Source organism: Ictalurus furcatus, chromosome 11 (assembly GCF_023375685.1).
Source record: "Ictalurus furcatus strain D&B chromosome 11, Billie_1.0, whole genome shotgun sequence".
Taxonomy (NCBI): Eukaryota; Metazoa; Chordata; class Actinopteri; order Siluriformes; family Ictaluridae; genus Ictalurus; species Ictalurus furcatus.
The window spans coordinates 3,382,674-3,405,000 of NC_071265.1; the positions used below are offsets into that span (position 1 = coordinate 3,382,674).

The 22,327-nt window shown below is 42.2% G+C and overlaps 1 protein-coding gene and 1 long non-coding RNA gene across 2 annotated transcripts; one reads left to right on the top strand and one right to left on the bottom strand.

Moving 5' to 3' along the window:
* Window positions 1-253: 253 nt before the first annotated feature.
* On the bottom strand, window positions 254-10,755 carry LOC128614753 (uncharacterized). The gene is made up of 3 exons (XR_008387094.1): window positions 10,663-10,755; window positions 2,642-2,714; window positions 254-2,469 (listed from the first exon to the last, which is right to left on the bottom strand). It is a non-coding gene; the product is annotated as an uncharacterized LOC128614753 (long non-coding RNA).
* A 294-nt stretch (window positions 10,756-11,049) lies between these two features.
* ip6k2b (inositol hexakisphosphate kinase 2b) lies at window positions 11,050-17,214 on the top strand. Its single transcript, XM_053636343.1, has 5 exons — window positions 11,050-11,492; window positions 14,528-14,741; window positions 14,837-14,985; window positions 15,410-15,585; window positions 15,757-17,214. Exons 1-5 carry the CDS (start codon window positions 11,213-11,215, stop codon window positions 16,282-16,284), a joined length of 1,347 nt encoding a protein of 448 aa, XP_053492318.1. The 5' UTR covers window positions 11,050-11,212; the 3' UTR covers window positions 16,285-17,214.
* Window positions 17,215-22,327: the final 5,113 nt, after the last annotated feature.

Here is a 22,327-nt window from a genome sequence, read left to right on the forward strand (position 1 = left end):
TGTGCCTTCAGTTCTGACTGTATGACAGACAGAAATATTATGGCGTGTGTGTGTGTGTGTGTGTTTATTTTATTTGTGCCCATCATCAATCTGTGTGTGGCTTCCATTGATAAAAAATCGTGTGAGTGATGTGGAAGAGGAAAGGGAGGAGAGCATGATATGGCGTGGGACGAAGGGTCTAAGTCGGAGGGTCGTGATTTTAGACGCAGGATTGAAGCGTGTAGACGAAGCCCACTTTATCAGGATTGATCAGAGCGCTAATCTTCTAAGCATGTGATGAAAGACTGATTGGGGGAGGGGGGGGGGACAAGCAATTTAACTAGGAACTGAAAAACAAAACACAAACCGACACGACACGAAGAGAAACACAAAAGGTTCAAGAAAAATGCTAACGAGGGGTACTGTTAGGAGCCGGTGGAGACACTTGGACGACCATGAGAACAGAAAACAAAAACAGGAAAGATTGACCATATAAGGAAAGTGGTGCAGGGAAAAACGAGACATTTTGTGGTATGATATCAAATACAGTTTTCATTTCAATACAGTAGGATGGACCATATACACCAATCAGACATAACTTTAAAACCATCTGCCTAATATTGTGTAGATCCCCCTTGTGTCGCCAAAACAGCTCTGACCCTTTGAGGCACGGACTCCACAGGACCTCTGAAGGTGTGCCGTGGTGTCTGTCACCATTTCCTGTAAGTTGTCATGAGGGGCCTCACTGGATCGGACTTGCTTGTCCAGCACATCCTACAGATGCTTGATGAGATTGCGATCAGGGGAATTTGGAAGCCAAGTCAACTCCTTGAACTCTATTATCGTGTTCCTCAAACCATTCCAGAACAATCCAACTGAATTAGGGGAATCCCGTCGAGCCGTAGACCCTCTCGCCGGTTCACTGGTTGTCCTTCCTTGGACCACTTTTGGTAGGTATTAACCCCTGCATACCGGGAACACCCCACAAGACCTGCTGTTTTGGAGATGCTCTGACCCGGTCGTCTAGCCATCGCAATTTAACCCTTGTCAAAGTCGCTCAGATCCTTACGCTTCCAACGCATCGACTTTGAGAGCGGACTGTTCACTTGCTGCCTAATCTATCATCCCACCCCTTAACAAGTGCCACTGTAACGAGATCACCGATGTCATTCACGTCACCTGTCAGTGGTTTTAATCATATGGCTGATAGGTGTATGTAGGCTATTTGGCTATAAACGTAAGAATGCACCAAAAACAATTCAGGTAGCTGATCTGAATCAACCGGAAAAGCTGTTGATGATTAAAACGTGACATGGATATGAATCAAATAGCGTATATGGAAAGATTCAGCCTTTTTGCATGATTTGTGATATACTTGTACTGTATATTATGATTTACGTGCATATGATTTGTCTTGAGTCTCTTCGCTTGGGAGTGGGAGCAAAGAGCGACAGATTTAAAGACTGAACTGAGGTTAAATTTAGATTGGAGCTTATGACAGACCTCATATTTACCTTCAGAGCTTTCATGCCAAAGACCTCGTATATGTGTGTGTGTGTGTGTGTGTGTGTGTGTGTGTCTGCATGCGCCCCAGTGCTGATTCATCATTCCTGTTATGCGCTCCTTTAACTCTGTGGTGCGCCGGCGGTCCAGACCAGTTGGATTGTGGGTATATTCAGAGTGTAACATAATGTGCTCTTGACTTTTGGCTCGGAGCGAAGACTCCAGACTCCAGACTCTGGTTATGGATACTCGACTCCTATCCTGTTCTGCCTCATTAAAATATTCCTCGCTGTCACTTTCATGACCTCCTTTTAAAATGATTAGTAGAGGAGCAGTATATTTTAGGTCAGGTCATCTGTCGTGTGTATCATCCTGTTTTGTGATTAAAAAAAACATGTACTTTTACCATGTAGAGGCACGCGGTGCTTATTTACCATATGCTCCAGGGCCATTTTGATCTATTTACTACTACATTTTGAAATCTTGATGTCCTGGGGTTGACCGGCGATGTAACAGAACACATATATGCATACGTTTACACACATACGCCCACAAGATAACCCATGTCCAAATCCAAGGATTTCCAAGAACACCAGGAACTTTTGAACATCTGTTAAAAACACATACTCTTCCAGCTGGCTCAACAGAACGAGACACACACACACACACACACACACACACACACACACGCTGGCTTTTCTTTTCACCTCCTATGTATCCTCATGAACGTCTTTGTGTACACAGTTGCTTTTTAATGATCTTCCCATGACCTCTTGTCTGTCAAAATTCTTTGCTGAAGACGCACACGTGGCCCGTGGTTCTGCACGTGCTCAGAGTGTTTTCATAACTGCAGGGCATGTGTGGATCCAGTTAATGTACAGTTCCACAAAATGATTATTGAGCTGCCAGAGCTGTGAGTTAAAGGGGTCACTGGAGACATATGAGGAAAATGCATGAGGCAGAGAGGCTTGTGACATTAGAGCAGGGCTGTAACCAAATACAAACACATTATTCAGAATAAACACACACACACACACACACACACACACACACACACACACATATATATATATATATATATATAGGCACACTAATATTATTATTATTATTATTATTATTATTATTATTATAAAAAAGCATGCAAGAGGAAGGTTTTTACCTTCATATGGGTGAGTGGTCATACAGAGTGGCTTACAAAAGTATTCAAGCCCCCCGGAATTCATCAGACCTGTCTGCGTAACAAAAGATAAATACACACATTTTTCTCGTCAAGATTTGATTAAAAAATTAAGCGAATTAAGACATGCAGAAATATTCGACCCCCCCACCACCCCACCACCCCCGACCACACGTAGATCCAAGGAGCTCAGAAAGAAAGATATTGCTTTTACAATGCCAGGCCATACCGCAAAAATAACAGCATCTCTACCGTGAAACTATCTGCCAGGAAGAACGGGCGTAACAGATGGAGAAAGAGATCGGCGTTGCGTTACTTCCATACGTAAAACAAAGAGACGAAACAAAACAAAACAAAAAAATGGAGACGGTGGTGAACCTCTGTAATGATGGGCAAGTATTATATTTGTGCAGTACTCACGTTGCCTTTCGGAATGAAGTATTCGCACATGCATATTAATATTTCATAAACAGTTAATAACCTGGTAGCGCTGCTATGGCGACTAGTTGCGATCTACACCTGCAGAACACCCGACACTATCGGAGCGAAGAAGAAAACTAGCGTGGCTACTAAGCAAAAACTCTCTCCTCCATCTCCCTAGCCGTGGATCATCCCGCTTATACCAGTGTGTCATTAATGTTTGCAGTGCAAAGTTTGACTGGAAGGATAAAAATAACGGTTGGTTTTCGTTCGCTATTTTATATGCGTGCCGTGAATTCTGCTCGCTCGAAATCATACGCAGAGATAAAGTAGTGCAATAAGACTACATTTATTTGAATGAACTATAATAAATTGTTATCAGAAAGAGAGAGAGAGAGATTGTGCATGTATGTATTACCTGCGTCTGTGCCGCATCTCTACTAATAAATACCGAAGCTGTGAGTTTAACTGTACGTTACTATGGTTACAGCTGTTTATAGGCAGTGCGTTAATTCAGAGCGGTGATTAAACTGACTGGAATTACCTGTGCGTTTATACGGTTTTAGCGAACACCTTCCAGCCAATTAGAATCGAGTGTTCAGAAAGACCAGGGTATAAGATAAAGATAAACTCATAGCTTTATAATGATTCGAGAAACTCTTTTTTTTTTTTTCTTTCAAAAATTTTGCTCAAACTGCATTGGCACTTGCAATTGGTCAGTTTATAGGCTGAATCTATACACTGTAAAACCGGCTACGTTCAATTAACTCCAAAAATTTGAGGAAACTAATGACCTTAAAGTTTTTACGTTATAAATAAATCCATTTCTTTTTAATTTCTTAAGGTAATTAGTTTGCGTGCAAGTTTAGATTTTTTTGTTGATCAAAGTGACTAAAATAGTAGTTTCCACAAGCTTCTTGTAGGAAGAATGTAGGAAGACACGCACACACACACACACACACACACACACACGTCAGTGGAAAAGCAGTGAGTGTGACTCTGTCACAAGGAGAGATAGACCTACTGTAACTGACACTATAGCTGTGACCCTACACCTTCTGAGGAAGTGAAGCAGAAGGAGCTTGTGTGTGTGTGTGTGTGTGTGTGATTTTTACATGGCTTTTAGCTTTCATGCTTTATTTATGTAAACTGCCAGCTCATACTGTATGACGAAACCATGTGTGTTTTGGGGTGGGGGGGGGGGGGGGAGAACAAGAACGGTGATGTGGGGTTTACGGAGGAATTGTGTTTGGTTTTCTGAACATAATATTTGCACAAGAGTGAGAAAGTGTCAGCTGTGGTGTGACGGAGTAGGTTACTTGATATATTTATTGTGCCCTGATCATTTCCATAACAACATAACAACTTTATGCATACTATAAACAATAACTTTTAATAAAAAAATTATGAACTTTTTTTTTTTTTTGTAGCACAGCGCTGTTTGGATTCTGGATTCTGATTGGTCAGAAGGTGTTTATTAATTTTCTATAAAAGCTCAATAGTGACAATAGTGCAGCTGCAAATTTAACGCTAGTAATTAAAGAGATTAAAAATGTGTCAGTTTTAACAAAGAAAAACGTGGAATTTTTGATAAGGCGACGTTTTATGTATTTATTCAACATTTATGGATGTTAAACAGTCGACTGTTTAGCGCTGCGTAACAAAAGCTTTTCTTTTAATAACACTTATTAAGCGTTTGGACGCTGAGTGAAGACACCAGTTGGTTAAGTTTAGCGAGTGGAATTTTCCCCCATTCATCCATTATGCATTTCTTCAGCTGCGCAGCTGTACAGGGCCTTTGTTGCCTTATTTTGCGCTTTATAATGCACCACACGTGCTCAATGGGAGACAGGTCAGGACTGAAGCAGGCCATGCTAGAACCTGCATTCTCTGTTTACGCGACCATGCGCTTGTAATCCGGGCAGAATGTGGTTTGTTGTTGTCCTGCTCTGGGTGGCAGTGTATGTTGCTCCAAAATGTGTACATATCTTTCTGCATGAATGCTGCCCTCACAGATGTGCAAATTACCCCTGCCATGTTCACCGACACACCACCATACCATGACAGACGCTGGATTATGGACCTGACGCTGATAACAGCTCGGACGATGATCTTCCTCTTTGGTCCGGAGAACACGACGGCAGTTTTATCCAGAAACTATTTGAAATGTCGACTCGTCGGACCACAAAACACGACTCCACTGTGCTACTGTCCATCTCAGATGAGACCGAGATCAGATAAGTGGGCGGAGCTTCTGGACAGTGTTGATGTGCGGCTCCTGCTTTGCAGAGTAAAGCCTTAACTTGCATCTGTGGATGCAGCGGCGAATGGTGTCGACTGACAAAGGTTTACCGAAGTATTCCCGAGCCCATGTCGAGATCTCCATTACAGACTCATGACGGTCTTTAAGACGGTGACGTCTGACGGATCGGAGATCACGCGTGTCCAGTAGTGGTTTGCGTCCTCGTCCTTTACGTACCGAGATTTAACCGGATTCCTTTCATCTTTTAATTAAGAAGAAGAAGCCTTTATTTGTCACATGTACATTACAGCACAGTGAAATTATTTTCTTCGCATATCCCAGCTTGTTAGGAAGTTGGGATCAGAGCTACAGTGCCCCTGGAGCAGAGAGTGTTAAGGCACTTGCTTGGCAGTGCTGGGGCTTGAACCTCTGACCTTCTGATCAGTAATCTTATCAGCCTCAACCATTGAGCCACCACTTATACTGTGCACTGTAGAAGGTGAAACGCCCAAAATCCTACCAATGTGTCTTTGGGGAATGTTCTTCTCAAAGTGTTGGATTATTCTCTGACGCATCTGTTGGCAGATCGCCGAGCCTCGACCCGTCCTCGCTCTTGAAGGACTAGGCGTTTTTTGGAGGCTCCTTATATACTCTGATTAGACGATTTCCCTTCCTGTTTCACATCACCTTCTTATTTCAACTTCTCACATCGCTATTAGTCCTAAATCGCCCCTGTCCCAACTTTTCTGGAACGTGTTGCATGCATCAATTTCAAAACAAACGTTTACCTTCAAAAAACTATGCAGTTCATTACGTAAAACATCAAATACCTCGTCTTTATACGTTTTTTTTTTTCTTTAAATACAAATCAAAGCACATTCACAAATCACTCCTCTTTGTTTTTGTTAGCGTTTTCCATCCTGTCCCAACTTTTTCGGAATTGGGGTTGTCGACGCAGATGGAGCTCATTCATAGGAAGAAATACAAGAAGACTGAGAAATCTGAAAAAATGTAAATGGTTCAAACTAAGGTCGTTTCAGTGGTAACGGTATGCCGGAGCCCCAAGCCGATGGCCATTACGCTGAAAAATGACTTCCAGGAATAACACCACTGAGCTCAGTTCAAAAACAGCAAAATCCCCGGAACAGCAACAATACTCCTCCTCATGCACAAACTCTCCGAGCTCTGCAATTAGACCTGAGTGCAAGACGTTCAGATGACAGACAGAGAAACTCCCAGAATGCAGTGACCCATATGATGAATGGTTGGATCATCACGGCGTGAAATGTATTTAAACGTACCACAATGCTTGGAGAAACCCAGACATACAGTACGCTCACACTGGATATGGATATAAGCAGTTGTGCATGTTGAACCATATCCTGGGAGGTGGTTTCTCCAAACGAGAACCTCATGTTGAAATGCCACAAGTTTGTTATTCTCCAGCGCCAGCATGTGATTTCGATCTGCATGTTTTCTGTAAACACATGATGGAGGTGTACTCGTTTACATGACCTACCGATTCTGAGACAAACACAGGAGTGTGAGAAAAAGGTTCTACCATAAACAAAAATGAGCTGAGGTGCGTTGTTTGGGTCTGGGTGTGTATGTACGCGTTTGTGCTTATGTATGACGGGGTTTCCCAGTCGGTATCACTCTTCCTTATCTCAAATATGACATCTGTTTTATATATTTTTCTCATTCATGCCAGTTCGTTACATAGTAGAATATAATCGTAATCGTAGGAAACATTTAGCCATTTCCATGACAGTCGGCAGGCTGTATTTGGTCAGTGGTAAAAGAAGGATTTCACGGTCTATGATAGAACCAAATGACTAAGTAGCATGTATGGTCTTGTCAAGGTCTGGTTCTTCTCAAGGTTTCGTCTTATCACTTCTGTCTTTCTTATGAGGGACGAATCTAAATCTATATCTGGACATCGTAAAGCCGCTTTGTGACGACGTCCATTCTTAAAAGTATTATGTAAATAAAATTGAATTGGATTGTGGACCAGATGTGCTTTATATAATTCAAACAGCGTATGTTTGTCAATAACACACATACTTTAAATGGTCAGATTGACTGTGCAGCCGTTACATAAAACAGAGTGCCATTACTCCTCCTTATTCATCATGACCGAAGAGCATAGACGTCGCACCACATGACTTCCTGTATTCCTGTATGCGCTGCACGTGTGGCAAGTTGACAGAAGAAGAAAAAAGTGGAGCAACGATGTCAGAGACAACAAAAAATGGTCAAGTCCAGCTAAACAAATATGTAACATTATAGACTCCATGTTAAATTTCCTGTTACTAAGCAACCAATGACTTAATGAATGAGTCATGTTGGAGATTCTGCAAACACGGGAAAAGATTCTCTGGTCTAATGGGGCCAAAGTTCAACTTTCTGGCCTCGGCGCAAAGCGTTTTCATGGAAATGCAACACTTGCTTATGAGCCGTTATCATGGTGAAGCACGGTGGTGATAGTATCACATTCTCGAGATGCTTTTCATGCTTGAGGGCACGTTGGATGGAGCCGAATACAGGGCAACCCCTTGAAGACAACCTGTTCCCGTCTGCAAGAGACTTGAGAATGGGTCAGAGGTTCACGTTTCAAAAGGACACCAAGCCTAAGCATAGTGCCAAAGCAATGCTAACCACAAGAATCTGAACGTGTTGGATTGGCCCAGATCTCAAGCTGAATGATAATCTATAGCAAGACTTGAAAATTGTCTCCATCCAATCTGACTGAGCAATTTTGAAAAGAAGAATCGGCAACCGTTTCAGGATATTCGGGAAGATTTTCCGGAATAGAGACGCATGCCAGTCTAATCCCGATGTTTCCTAACGTTACAAAATGTAGAAACGTCTCAGGGGGTGAATATATTTTATTCCATCTCGCATAAGTAAAGGTTCTAGGTTGCGGATTTGTCTATGGTGGTTTTGTAAATATATATTCGCCGGAGGATTACACATTCGACGCACTTTCGAGCCAATTACAATGCGGACAGGAAGTTCTGTCCGATGTTCTCCAATGTTTTTGGGGCCAAGCAAATGGTTGTGTGGCACCACATCACAACATTACCACAACATTTTAATAATAGGACAGAAGATGCGTTATATGTGGATTGACATAAACATTACCTGTCGTTACTGTGGTTTGTGTTTCCAGGAAACACACGACAAAATAACACGATACTATAGGTCAGCTTACACATGTAATTAAGCAGGTCTTTTCCTTTGTGTTTTGGGTCACTGTAAATTGTCAGATTGACTGTGCAGCATTTGTATTCGGCAGCCGTTACATAAAACAGAGTGCCACTACTCCTCCATATTCATCATGACCGAAGAGCATAGACGTCGCACCACATGACTTCCTGGATTCCTGTATGCGCTGCACGTGTGGCAAGTTGACAGAAGAAGAAAAAAGTGGAGAAACGATGTTCAGAAACAACAAAAAATGGTCAAGTCCAATATGGTCAAGTCCATACTGGTCCATTTGTTCCAGTGAAAATATAGAAACATGGTTTCAAAACATCCTTATCCTAGTGTCGATTAGCTGGAAGAGGAATTAGTAGTAGGGTGCGTACAAGCAGCAATTGTACCTGCGAGAAATACATACAGAACACAACAACACCCCGTTCGTGAGCATGGTGGACGTTCTAATCTGTTATTCCTACATGCTTTTCTACCACGAGCACTTCATGAGCTGTTTATGTTGCAGAGAAGGCTCTTACGCAATATGACACACCCATCAAGTTCTGATCAGGAAGAAAGGCAGACGTGTGTGAATCAACTGAGACATTGGTATCAAGGTAGAACAGCTATTTGTTAGTTTTATTCAAGACATCGCTATTAAAGACAGATTTAAGTGTAATGTTACTTGTCCGGGTTGTTGTCTACGTGTCCGTCCGTACACGATTTCGCTTGTTTGTTTTTTTTTGTGATCATTGTGGCCAAAAATGCTTGATTTTGCTGTCTTTTTACAAAATTTGCGATGCAACTTGGAGAGTTTTTTGTGCCTTTTTTTTTTTGGTTTTTTTTGGAAAAACAATTTTGCGAAATTGCAATTGCGTTTTTTTTTGTTTTTTTTTTAATATATATATAATTGTATTTGCGAAAATGTCTTTCACCGTGATGTTTGTGGGTAAATGAGACTTTTTAGCTGTACTCATGTGCGACAAACGTGAACCGAAGAGAGCTTTGGCCGAACGCACGTCGTGATGACGTCACATGACACGTCTTGACCCGAATCTGCGCGGATTTATCGGATATTACGGATTTTCCTCTTTTTTTTTTTTTTTTTGATTTTGCGGTAAATTTCAGCGATCCTGACAATCCTGGAGGGACTGATGTGCGTTTACGCTGATATGTTTAAGTTTGCGTGTGAGATCAATCGTGGTGTTTCCTCCATTTTACCGAAGCTGAAACGAATGAGTCCATTTTATCGATGAAGTATATTGTATAGCGTACAGTCACTGGCTGGATGAGAGAGAGAGAGAGAGAGAGAGAAAAAAAAAGCCCTTGGTGATTTGTAAGTTGTTTTTTTTTTTGTCCTTCTTGGAAATATAATTCAAGTAAAAATATAAATACGGCGAAATTATAACTTAAGTGTAGTAATGAAATAAAATGACTCAAGTTGTTGTCCACTCCTATGCCAAAAATTTCCACTTGGAAAGTTGAAGCTTCTCGACATCTATGCCTTCTTTTTAAATTCTAAGACGAGGGTATTAACTTAATATTTTCTTCATTCTATGCAAATCAGCGATACGTCAAAGTGAGACAAATCCGAGCAATTGGCACAATCGATCCGGTGTGTGTGGTCAGACGTTTCATCAGTTTCCCTCTGACACCATCAGTTCCTACATGTAAACTCGTTCCCATTTACTCATCTTATCCTCGCGTACATGTATATGACCTCTCATTTAAACGTTTATTTATTTATTTATTTATTTTATTGGACCTTTATTTAATCAGCGTAGTCACGCTGAGAGAAAAATGTGCGTTCAGGTTTTTATCTTACGGCTGTTGAGTGTGAAACTCCCGGAGGATCGGCGGTTTCCAGCCCGTCTGGCACCGACACCCATGTCACAGTCACTGAGACTGAAACCCCTTTCCCCTTTCTGATGTTTGAGGTGAATTAATGATCCGAACTGTGTCTTCATACTTTTATGTATTGTGCTGCTGCGACATGATTGGCTGCTTGGATAATTGCATGCTTGTCCGGATGTACACGGTGTTCCTAATAAAGTGGTTGGTGAGTCGTGTGCTTGAGCAGTTGTGTGATTATTTGAGTGTGTGTTTCAGGAGATTACAGCAAAGCTCGTGTCATGTGACTTACCATTACTGGAAATGCTGTCAGGAGAAACAGAAATTAAGGCTAAGCGGTTGTACAGTAGGTGAAACTTTATGTCATTTGCCGCTCTATCCCTCCTCTTTCTGTTTCCTGAGTAACGGGAAGCCTGTGTATGGAGAGAAACCATCTGAGAACAGCTGTGCACTTTCTCTTTCCTTCCTCTGCTTTGTTTGTGCTTTCCTCTCTCTCCCTCCTCCCGTTCCTCGCCTTTTGTTTGTTCAGTCTCCTTTTCTCTTCGAACCCCCACCCAACCTGACAACAGCTGCCTCGCTCTGACTGGCTGAAACCAGAGATGAGGGTGGAGCAATGTCAGTTGTTGTGCTATTTTTCCCTCTCTGCCTGGAACAGACTGCTCAGTCTCAGCAGAGCCAGTAAGACACACAGTGTAGAATTATTCTGTCACACGGAAAAGACACACAATCACCGCCTGTGGACTTTCCTTTATTCGCTCCTTTAGTAAGAAGAATCTAGGAATTCAAGAATCTAGGAATTTTTGTTATTCCCTTATGCTCCGGTCTTTGTGCCGAGGAGATAAATGTGTGAGGACAGGAACAGGAACCCGTACCTGGAGATCGACGCATGTATTTGGAGGATGAGTCCGGCTTTAAAGGCGCTGATGGAGGGGTGTAGATACCCAGGGAAAGGCCAGAAGAAAGGTGGAGTGATGTTGGAACCGTTTGTTCATCAGGTCGGAGGCCATTCGTGTGTATTGCGATTTGGGGAGCAGACCATCTGTAAGCCGCTAATCCCTCGAGAACACCAGTTCTACAAGAGCCTGCCACCAGAAATCCGCAGATTTACACCTCAGTACAAAGGTAAATACACAACACACACACACACACACACACACCATTCAGGCCTGTAATAATGCTATGCTTTCTCGCTCATTGTCCCTCTCTCTCTCTCTGTCTCTACTGGTCTTCCTCTTCCTTGCTTGTTTTGAATATATATATGAGCCAAAAATGTATATGAATGAATGTTATTGCATCATGGTGCGATTCCTATTTACCCGAATACATTCATTTTATTCTAAGCATACCCTCAAGATAGAAAATAAAAGCTAGAACACTAAGAATATACAATATTATTTTTTAAAAAAATCGATATTATGACATATTATTACTAGGCCTATTATAAAATATCTAGTAAGAGTATACGTATATAGTGCTGCCTTAGTCATGTGAAAGGAAATTCTTAAAAGAAACACATCTTAAAAAATAACGGCACGAGCTGTTTTCGTAAATAAAAATGAACTATGAACGATATTAAATATTTGGCGTGACCGACCTTCGCCTATAAAATGGCACCGCTGAGATTGACTGGCGTGTAGTTTTATAAAGAAATCAGCTGGAAAGGGTTTCCAGAATTTTGGAGAACCTGCCACAGTTCTTCTGGAGACTGGAGACCGACAGTCACGCTTCCTTCTAAAAAACCAGAACAGCATCCGATTTGAATCTGAAATTTGTGTGACAGAAAATGTCTGTAACATTACATACTTAATTTTCTACTGACACAGTAATGCAGAAGACATTATAACACAAACCTGGGTGCCTATACTTATGCACAGTACTGTATACGTATATGTACTATCTCTCTCTCTCTCTCTGTCTATATATATATATATATATATATATATATATATATATATATATATATATATATATATATATATATACCTAGTACTGTGCATAAGTATAGGCACATATACACATTTATATATATATATGTGTGTGTGTGTGTGTGTGTGTGTGTGTGTTTGTGCATATACAACTTTGGGATTCTTATAATACAGTCTTCGGAAGAAATGTTTAACCCTAGAAACCTTAAGGATTCTTTGGCTGTCCTTCTGGAAGAACCCTTAAAGGTTTGATGGATAGATGGAGGGATAGACGGTTGGTTAGATAGATAGATAAATATTCCCAATGCTTAGTTGTGGTGGCCCTAATATGTATTTATTTTTTTCAATTTAAGATTTACGTTTATATTTAATTTATTAAGTTCCATATAGCAAAAAAAAAAAAAAAAAAAACAGCAACAAGCATGACAGAAACACAATGAGATTTATTTTATTATTATTATTATTATTATAAATGAAAAAAAAAAAAAAAGAAGAAGTGATATTTATAATAATGTCACCAAATATCAAATGTGGATATCATGGTGAAAATGTTGCACTTATGTAAATAATATTTACTTGTTATATCCTAACAGCTTATAATAAACACACACACACACACACACACACACTCACACACACAGACTGATGCAAGATGCAGTACAGATGGAGGTTTGGGTTACACTGAAATATGGATCAATACTAGAAGCAGCTCTGATGAAGGAAATTCAGCCCTCGTACGGATTTGTGCCAAATGTTTCCAATGTGAGATCACATTCAGCATGATTTATTGATGCCATGATACACACACATATTCTGGCATCATTCCTGGTATATGTGTGTGTGTGTGAGAGAGAGAGAGAGAGAGAGAGAGAGAGAGAGAGAGAGAGAGAGAGATGAACGGAAGGCGTCTTTAGGTCAGTGGCAATGTGTGTTGCCAGTGTCTTTGACCAACATACGGCCTAAAAAAAGCCATGAACCTGACATGAACCTGGGAAGATGTAGTACACAACATGTTCTTTCTCTCTCTCTCTCTCTCTCTCTCTCTCTCTCTCTCTGTCTACACACCCACACAAACACAGTATTGTCGAAAAAGATAATCACTCACCCACTCACACTCACACACTTACACACACAGGTTTGACTCAGCAGCTCAGCCTGCATGAGTGTGCTTGCTGAAAATCTGACATCACAGCTGGTGACATCATCAACCCATCAACCGCCCTGCACGCTGCATGAAGCCTCGGGGTCCCAAAGAATGCACAGTGCATGGCTTACATATTTACACGTCTTTTGCTCTTTTGTGTTACGTAATGACTTCATAAAATAAAAAAATAAAAATAAAAAAGTCATCAGTAACGTAATCCAAGTATCGCAATATGAAATTAATGTAATCTGATGACTTTTGGATTACTTCAAGGCCACATGTGTAAATAAAGTCAAGAGTAACATTACATCACAAAAGCTAGGGCGAACATGTTCTGTTATGTTCTGAACATATCAGATGCCACGAGTGTACCTTCTGAAATCATTCACTCATTTGAATGGCCGTGTAATACGAAGCAATGCGATAATATGAAATTAAACACGACCTTATATGGCCATGGGTGTTGTTGCGACTCAGGACAGCTGTCGTTTGCTGTTATTCTGAAGCGACTGTTTGACGCCGTACACGACAACGCTTCGCAGTACGCTAACGGTTGAGAGGCAGGAATTTGGCCGATAGTTGCTGCAAGGATTTTATAAATCGAATAATCGGTGTGCAGGAAGGCGGGAATTACAGAGAGGGGGTAAAGCAATGGAATTGCTATGAACTATAATCAAGCAGCTGTGTATATCGTGTTATATCAAATTGTTAATTTCTTTGGTTATAAATGAAATTTTTTTTTTTAATCCTGATAAGTATTCCCATTTTGTACAAAATGTACCTGAAGTGTTTTATTCCTTTTATACCACGGCAATATCCCAACTCAAAATTTTTTTTTTACATTTATTAATGAATGACATTTTTTTTTTATATACTTTTATCCATTTATAGATAATTTAATTTAATATTGTGGAGTCGTCCTGAAGCAAATTCATTCGTGTTAGTTCAAAGCAGCTTATCATATTACCAAGAAACCGCAAAGAGTAAACTCGTCCTAGGGAAGATAATTAAGACAATACAAGTGAAAAGATCTCGCTGTGCTCACCTCATCTTTCTTTCTTCTTCTTCTTCTTCTTCTTTGGCTGTAGGGGTGGTATCAGTGAGCTTCGAGGAGGATGAAGAAGGGAACCTGTGTTTGATAGCGTACCCTCTGCACAGCGATCCATCTGACCAGGAGAACACGGAACGCTTAGCCGACGGAGAACCCAAGAGCAAGGTGCTGAAGTGGAGTAAGAAGAAGCCGACAGCGTTGCTAGAGAACGAGAGAACGAGACAGAGCCGCAAAGAGGACAAGAGCAAAAGGTGAGCTGTAAATATCCACTCTGATCGTCAGCGTCAATCGTGACCGTGAGCGAAAATGTCAGACTCTCACACTACTCTCTGATTCATCTCGGCAGTAATCGTGAGGATAAAGCAGAGGTGCTGTACTACAGCCTGGAGAAAGGAAACATGACACCTCAGATCAAACACAACCCCTGGAGTCTGCAGTGTCACCAGCAGCATCTGCAGAGGATGAAGGAGAACTCCAAACACCGAAACCAGCACAGTATCCTTTACGTGTTTCAATAAATATGTACATTCGTCTAGAAACATCAGCGATAGGACATCTGAGATAAATGAAACAGGGTTATAGTCAGCAGGCAAAAATAAAAACAACATACATCCATTTTCCATACTGAGATATCCCAGGGGGCTTTGGAGCACAAGGCAGGGGACTTGCCAACCCTCCACAGCGCACAACTGCACACACGCTCACACACTAAGGGCAATTTAGAAATGCCAGTCAGCCTAGAAGGCATGTCTTTGGACCGGGGGGGGGACCAGAATACCCTGAGGAAACCCCCAAAGCACGGAGAGAACCTGCGAACTCCGCGCACCCAGGGCGGAGCCAGGATTCGAAACCCGTTTCTTTCAAATGAGAACATTCAAATGAAAATGTCAAATTTTCTTTAACCCAAACCCCTTTCCAGAGTTCATTCTACTCGAGAACCTGACATGGCGCTATCGGGTTCCTTGTGTTCTTGATCTGAAAATGGGAACCCGGCAGCATGGTGATGACGCATCAGAAGAGAAGAAAGCCAACCAAATCCGCAAATGCCAGCAGAGCACGTCCTCTACAATAGGAGTGCGGCTCTGTGGGATGCAGGTAACTAGATGTTTCATACTAAGTATAAACTAGTAAAGGGCCGCTCTTACGCCGTGCATTCTCTTTCAAAAATTCCACTATGATTTTAAATACATTGTCCAAAAAGACACATTCACCATGCTATAGTTTGTAATAGTCAGACTAATTTCTCCTCTCATTCTCCGTGTGTAGGTGTATCACAGTGTGACGGGGCAGCTGATGTTCATGAACAAGTACCACGGCCGGAAGTTGAGTCTGGCCGGCTTTAAAGAAGCCCTGTGCCAGTTCTTCAGCGACGGACGTGTTCTCCGCAGAGAACTCCTCTCTCCGGTTCTCCATCGGCTCAAAGAGATGCGAGCCGTCCTCGAAGCCTGCGAGAGCTACCGCTTTTTCTCATCCTCTCTCCTCATCATCTACGATGGAGCGCCAGCCCCTGCCAGATCCCGGCCCTCTCGTGGAGGAGAGGAGGAAGACGAGGACGAGGAGGATGAGGAGGAAGAAGGAGCGTACGGCGGCCGTTCCCAGCTTCGGGATTGCTCGAGCGGATCAGGATCGACCTCGCCGTTGGTGGACGTGAGGATGATCGATTTTGCTCACACGACGTGTCGCGATTATGGCGAGGACAGCGTCGTGCACGAAGGTGGAGACAGCGGCTACATCTTTGGCCTGCAAAACCTCATTAGCATTCTGTCGCAGCTTGAAGAGCACAGCACTGATTAAATGCGTACATGATTAAACATGTAATCGTGCACCGTACCCCGACCGCTATGCTAGGTTTATAGTGGTACCCTGATAAAGGTAACAGGGCTGAAGGCTACGTTCTGATCCCTCAGAGCTTTAATCATGCCCCGAAGATGAGGCACTACAGGATCAAGGAAGGATGGAAGGTCAAATCCCAAATGGCCTTCAGGAGCTGATGGGACTGAACTGCTCACACTTTTGCTTGCTTTTTGTTGTTGTTGCAAAATCCAGTGTGGTCCCTCTCTCCTCCAGACATTTCTGCTTTCTCTCTGTCACGGAAGGACGGAGGCAGACCACCGTCTGGGGTCTGGAAAATGTCCTTATCTGCTCTCGCTCTGAAATAGAAGAGATCCGAGTAGATTATGAAATCGAAACAAGAAAGACACACTGTTCACACACACATTCATACTTTGAATGAGATGTGGATTTGTAGCAAAGGTCTTTTTTTATATATATATATATAAATATATATATCATGTTAGCACAAAAAAAAAGATAAGCCATTCTGACTCACAGTTCTCAGACATCAAGGTGCTTTAGAAATACCATCAAGACCAAGAGAGATTTATTTATAAGAAAGGAAAGAAAGGGAAGAGACTCGTATTTAAAGGGAATAAGTACTTTAATGGACGGATTTCATCAGAGACACTTTAAAAAAAAAAAACAACAACAACTTGTTTATCTGCACACTTCATTCCATAGTTCACTAGATGTGATCTGAGATGCTATAAACGAACTTTATTTATTGATGAGCATACTTCTATGATGAACCTGAAAGGATTATATGACATTCCATCCTACTGTACTGTCGTTATAATGTGATATTTATAAGAATCGATGCTGGTTTTCACTGTGCCCTGTCTCTGTTCAACACTATACAACAGAAATAAAGTCTTTGGTTGTACTAAACAGTGCTGTTCTTAATGCTAATAACCAAAGCTATTGGTGTGTGTGTGTGTGTGTGTGTGTGTGTGTGTACGTGCATGAGCCGTTTTAAACCGTGATGGTCCGTGATTGATCATAACTCACTTACATTTTCCCTGAAAATAATCAATGACCTGGCTTTATACCATTCTCAATTCTGATTGGTCGAAAGGTGTTGATTAATTTTCTATAACAGCACCTCTGACACTAGTGCAGCTGCAAATCTCAGGTTTATACTGTATTAACGTGTTAACATGATACGTATTTTGATTTAAGAACGTTCCGGTGAAGCTTCCCCTGAGGAGATGTGAATTCAGCATTTTTCGAAGGGAGTCTCCGGTGTCGACGCTGCTTTGTGGAAACTTCTAGGAACAATAACAGAAGGCAAACAGGACGTAAAATAGAATAGACGCACGAATAAACGAGAGCTACATCATCAGTGGAGTACTATTCTCTAACTTTAGCACGATGTACAGTACTTGACTGCGTAGTACCTGCATGTTCGTATGGTATTGAAATTGTCCAATGAAACAACAAAATGAACTCAAACAACTGCACCCTAAACTTTCTGCTCCCATTTCGCAACTCTAACCTATCTATATCGACAGGCTTCGACCACAGAGTGCGAGAAATGTCTGCCGTTCCACATATCATCTTTTGGTGGTTCTGGAACATTATCCAGGTATTAACAGCACTATATCTTTACTGAGATTCCCAGTGTGAACATTTTACTTAGTCAAGAAATAAGACCGAGACATCCGACCGATCCAGTCTCGGTACGTCCTGTAGCCAACTCTGCAGTCTCACCAGCTCAGCATCATTCCGCTACACCTGGCATCACTTCTCTATGCTGAAACCTCAACCAGCCTCATCATTTGGTGCAAGGGGATTCCTAATGCAGGACTGGAGTGCTCTTTCCTCGTCACTGGCCAATTCCTCTGTTTTAGCCTTGTACCTTGCCTGCCACGCTGGATTTCTGTGAACAATCTCAATCCTTCGTTTGGCCCACGTGAAGCATACCAGTACTCAAGTCCATTGGTGGTGTTGTGTGGACATCCCGCTCAGCATTGCAGGAATCCTTAATGGGAGCAAGCCAGAGACCACAAGCAAGCTGACTATGTAGGTCTTGTTGAAGGGCTATGTGTCCTTCAGCGGGGCAGGTATATGACTCCTGCTGCTAGCTGCTGCTGGAGACGCGGCCCTTTTGTCTGCTCTCTCTAGGCCTCCTGAGCACTAGGTATGGCTCACTGTCTACCTTCAGGCCAGCTCTGATTACCAACTGGCTAACAGCTGGGCAGGGCTAACACTCAGCCCCCAGGACCTGTCAGGCCTCATCACTGTCCTCTCCTTCGCTTCCTTTTTCTTCTTTCGCCAGCCACAGTCTGGACGATCTCTCTCAGGAGTTGGTCCCCTTTTTGTCCTGTTGACTTGACTAATCCCACTTCTGACAACAATGTGGCATTAAGATCACACTAGTATCCACAAGCTCACACTTACAGGACAAATACAACCTTGGTTGTTAGCCATACAAAATGAAGAACAGCCACGGGAGTTGTAGATATGCAAATTAGAGCCCGTTCTAAGGGAGCGGAATACATTAAACACCGAAAAGCAACCTACCAAAATGAATAAATTCAAGTATGGCATGTTTTGACTGAGTGTAGTCTGGCACATTAAGTATTTACACAGCTTTTTCATTGTTATCTCATATGTTCAAGAACTCGGTTCTTTAGAAATATATATGTGTAAGTGTGTTTTCCCCTGAGTGTGTTTGTCTCCATACAGCCTCAGAAGAACAGCCTGTCGCTGTTCTGAATAACCCTCTGAGGATTACGCTCCCAAATCCCATATCGGAAAGAACACACACAGCACAACCGGGTCACAACCTGGCTTACCGTTCACTATTATAGTCAACTCCATAATTATTGGCACCCTTTCCTGAATATTAGCAGAAATGAATGCGGGATACACTTCTAACGGGTAACGTCTTGAACTTTTCGACATGTATGTACACTCTACAGGTTTATTTTAACCGCACTGTTTCCTAAAAAAACAAAACGTTTCTTTAGTCATTCTTAAATGAACAGAACTGATATTTGGTCACTCATTAGTACATTAGTAGCCAACTTGGCTAATACACAAGTGCGCTATTTAGTACCCCTTCCTGTGCTTGTTTACACTGGGTGCATGGTGGCTTAGTGATTATACGTTTGCCTCACACCTCCAGGGTCGAGGGTTCGATTCCCACCCTGGCCCTGTGTGTGTGGAGTTTGCATGTTCTCCCCGTGCTGCGGGGGTTTCCTCCGGGTACTCTGGTTTCCTCCCCCAGTCCAAAGACATGCATGGTAGGCTGATTGGCGTGTCTAAAGTGTCCGTAGTGTATGAATGGGTGTGTGATTGTGTATGTAATTGTGCCCTGCGATGGACTGGCACCCTGTCCAGGGTGTACCCCGCCTTGTCCCCGATGCTCCCTGGGATAGGCTCCAGGTTCCCCGTGACCCTGAAGAAGGAGTAAGTGGTAGAAGATGGATGGATGGCATCTACACTCCTTCTTGTTACAATTGCAAAAGGTTCATTTTATGTTGTGCGCTCATCTGTGTAGATTAGAATGCTAATTTGCCTGCGTGTTTGACCTATTCTTTTAAAGATGTCGACGATTTTGCCACCAAAGGATTCTTATGAAGACGAGTTTGTATATTCGTACGCTTGACTGTGGAAAAAAGTAAGTATATTCTTTTGTGTTCATGCTCTTGAAGGCTGCCGATCATGCTAGCGCTAACTATATATATCATCAAATGTTGCTGAGTAAGTGCTGCTGAAATTAGTAGGTTACTAGATTGATGGTCTGTCATTAGATGACTTTCTTCACGTGTTCAAGATAGCTGCAGACTGCAGACTGAGTGTTAAGCAGAGTGGAAGCTTCCAAATAGGTCCTTGAGGATCTCAGTGTGCCAGGTGTGTCCCGATAAACACATAGCAACTGATGAAGAAACCAAAACAATCACAGATCCGCCTGAGATTTGAGCTAATGCTGCTACATGATGAGTATGTATATATATGAAATGGTGCACAAGCAACTACTAAAAATGATCTGCAAACATCTTAAACTTCTAAAGATCTATGAATATACATGAACATGCCAATGAAAATTTGTGACAGCTCAACACAAGTGGAATTTCCGTCATCGTATTCTCAGTGATTTAATTAACAGCAGCCAAACCTCTGTCAAAAACATGACGGCATCACCATAGCAACCACAACTGGATTCATCACTAATATTAGCTGAGGGTGCGTTCACACACGTTTTTCGTGTACTTTTGTGCTTTTGGATGTTCATGTAGGGCTTAAAAAATTCTTTCCTTCATTGGACAGAAATGTGGCAATGGAAATAAGATAAACAAAGCTTTACCGAGTACATGTACCTGTCGAAATCTAAAAAAAAAAAAAAAAATCACCTGAGCGTGGAGAACATGGGCCTGGAACTAATGACATATTTAGACAATTATATAAATAACTACTTGTCATGTTGTGTATCGCATCCAGATTTCATTTTCTCTTTTTGTTTGTCTGTCCGAACCTCCATGTCTGCAGTGTAGCAGCTCTCCGCTTTAGCTCGGATTAGCAGCTCACATCTACAAAAAAAACAAAAAAAAACACACACACTGCAAGTTCGGTTCACTTCCTGCAGGTGAGTCGATTCCGAGTCGAATCATTTTGTCCCTAGCATACACCGGACCGAGGCCACCTCGTTCAGATGCTCTCGGACCAGTTGTTTTGGTTCGCACACACTCACACACACACACACACACACACACACACACACACGAGTGTGATTGCAGTGTTCTCACCTGTGTAAAGAACCACACAGAGGGTAGAACCCACCAGGAACCCACAGTGTATGTGAAAGCACTCGAAATTACAAGACTCTACAAGGCTTTCTGTACTGAGCAAAATGATCAAGTGTCAGGACACACGTGCTGCACGTGCAAGAGTGTGAATGTGTGAATGTGTGTGTGTGTGTGTGAGAAAGAGAGAGAGAGAGAGAGAGAGAGTGTGGGTAAATCAGCACTTTCCCAGCTGCCGTACAATCCCATTTCCTCTCTTCTTGTTGCCATGGGAATAAGAACTACAATAGAGATGGATTGCTATGGCAACAGTGTCTGTATTTTTGAGACGGCTGCATAAAGGAATGCAGAAGATTCTGTTTAGCTTGAAAACACTGCCATGCTCCTGATAAACCTGATAACTCATGTGCGGACATGTAGAGACAGGTGGAGTACTGTGCGTCTGTCTAATTACTCTGAAAGAGTATTTTCACACACACCCCATCCTCGCCTCTCTCTCTCTCTCGTTCAGCTGACACTACCTCCACCATGTTTCACAGATGAGCTTGTATGTTTTGGATCATGAGCAGATCCTTTGGCCTTTCCATCACTTTGGTAGAGGTTAATCTTGGTTCCAGAACTTTTGTGGCTCAGATGTGTTTTTCTTTGTGAACTCCCATCTGGTTTTCCGATGCTCACTGCTCATGAGTGCTTTGCATCTAGGGGTACGGCCTCTATATCATATTTCTGCTCTCGGAGTCTTTTTTCGAACGGTGGACTGTGGTACCTTCATCCCTGCCCTGTAGACGTTGCTGGTGATGTCACTGACTGTTGTTTTTTGGCTTTTCCTTCACAGCTCTCACGACGTTCCAGTCATCAGCTGCTGTTGTTTTCCTTGGCCGACCCGTTGCGCTGTCTCTTGCTCAGTACACCTATGGTTTCTTTATTTTCAGGACATTTCACACTGTTGTATTGGCTACACCCAGTGTTTGCGCAACGCCTTTCCAATCTTTTCTCCGCTTCAAAATGGCTTGCTTTTATCCCGTAGACAGCTCTCTGATCTACATGTTGGTTGAACCTTTTTAACAACAAAATGCGGTCTTTCGTCTACCGAGAGTAGATGTTCAGAGATATAAACAATCAATCTAACAGGACACACAAAAATGTGCTATGGTCTAAGTCGTTTAACACGTCTACGTGTAAATACAGAGAAATAAAAGCTGGAATTCTAAACTCTCTTCTCATATTCATCTTTTGAGCGCATACCCGAATGT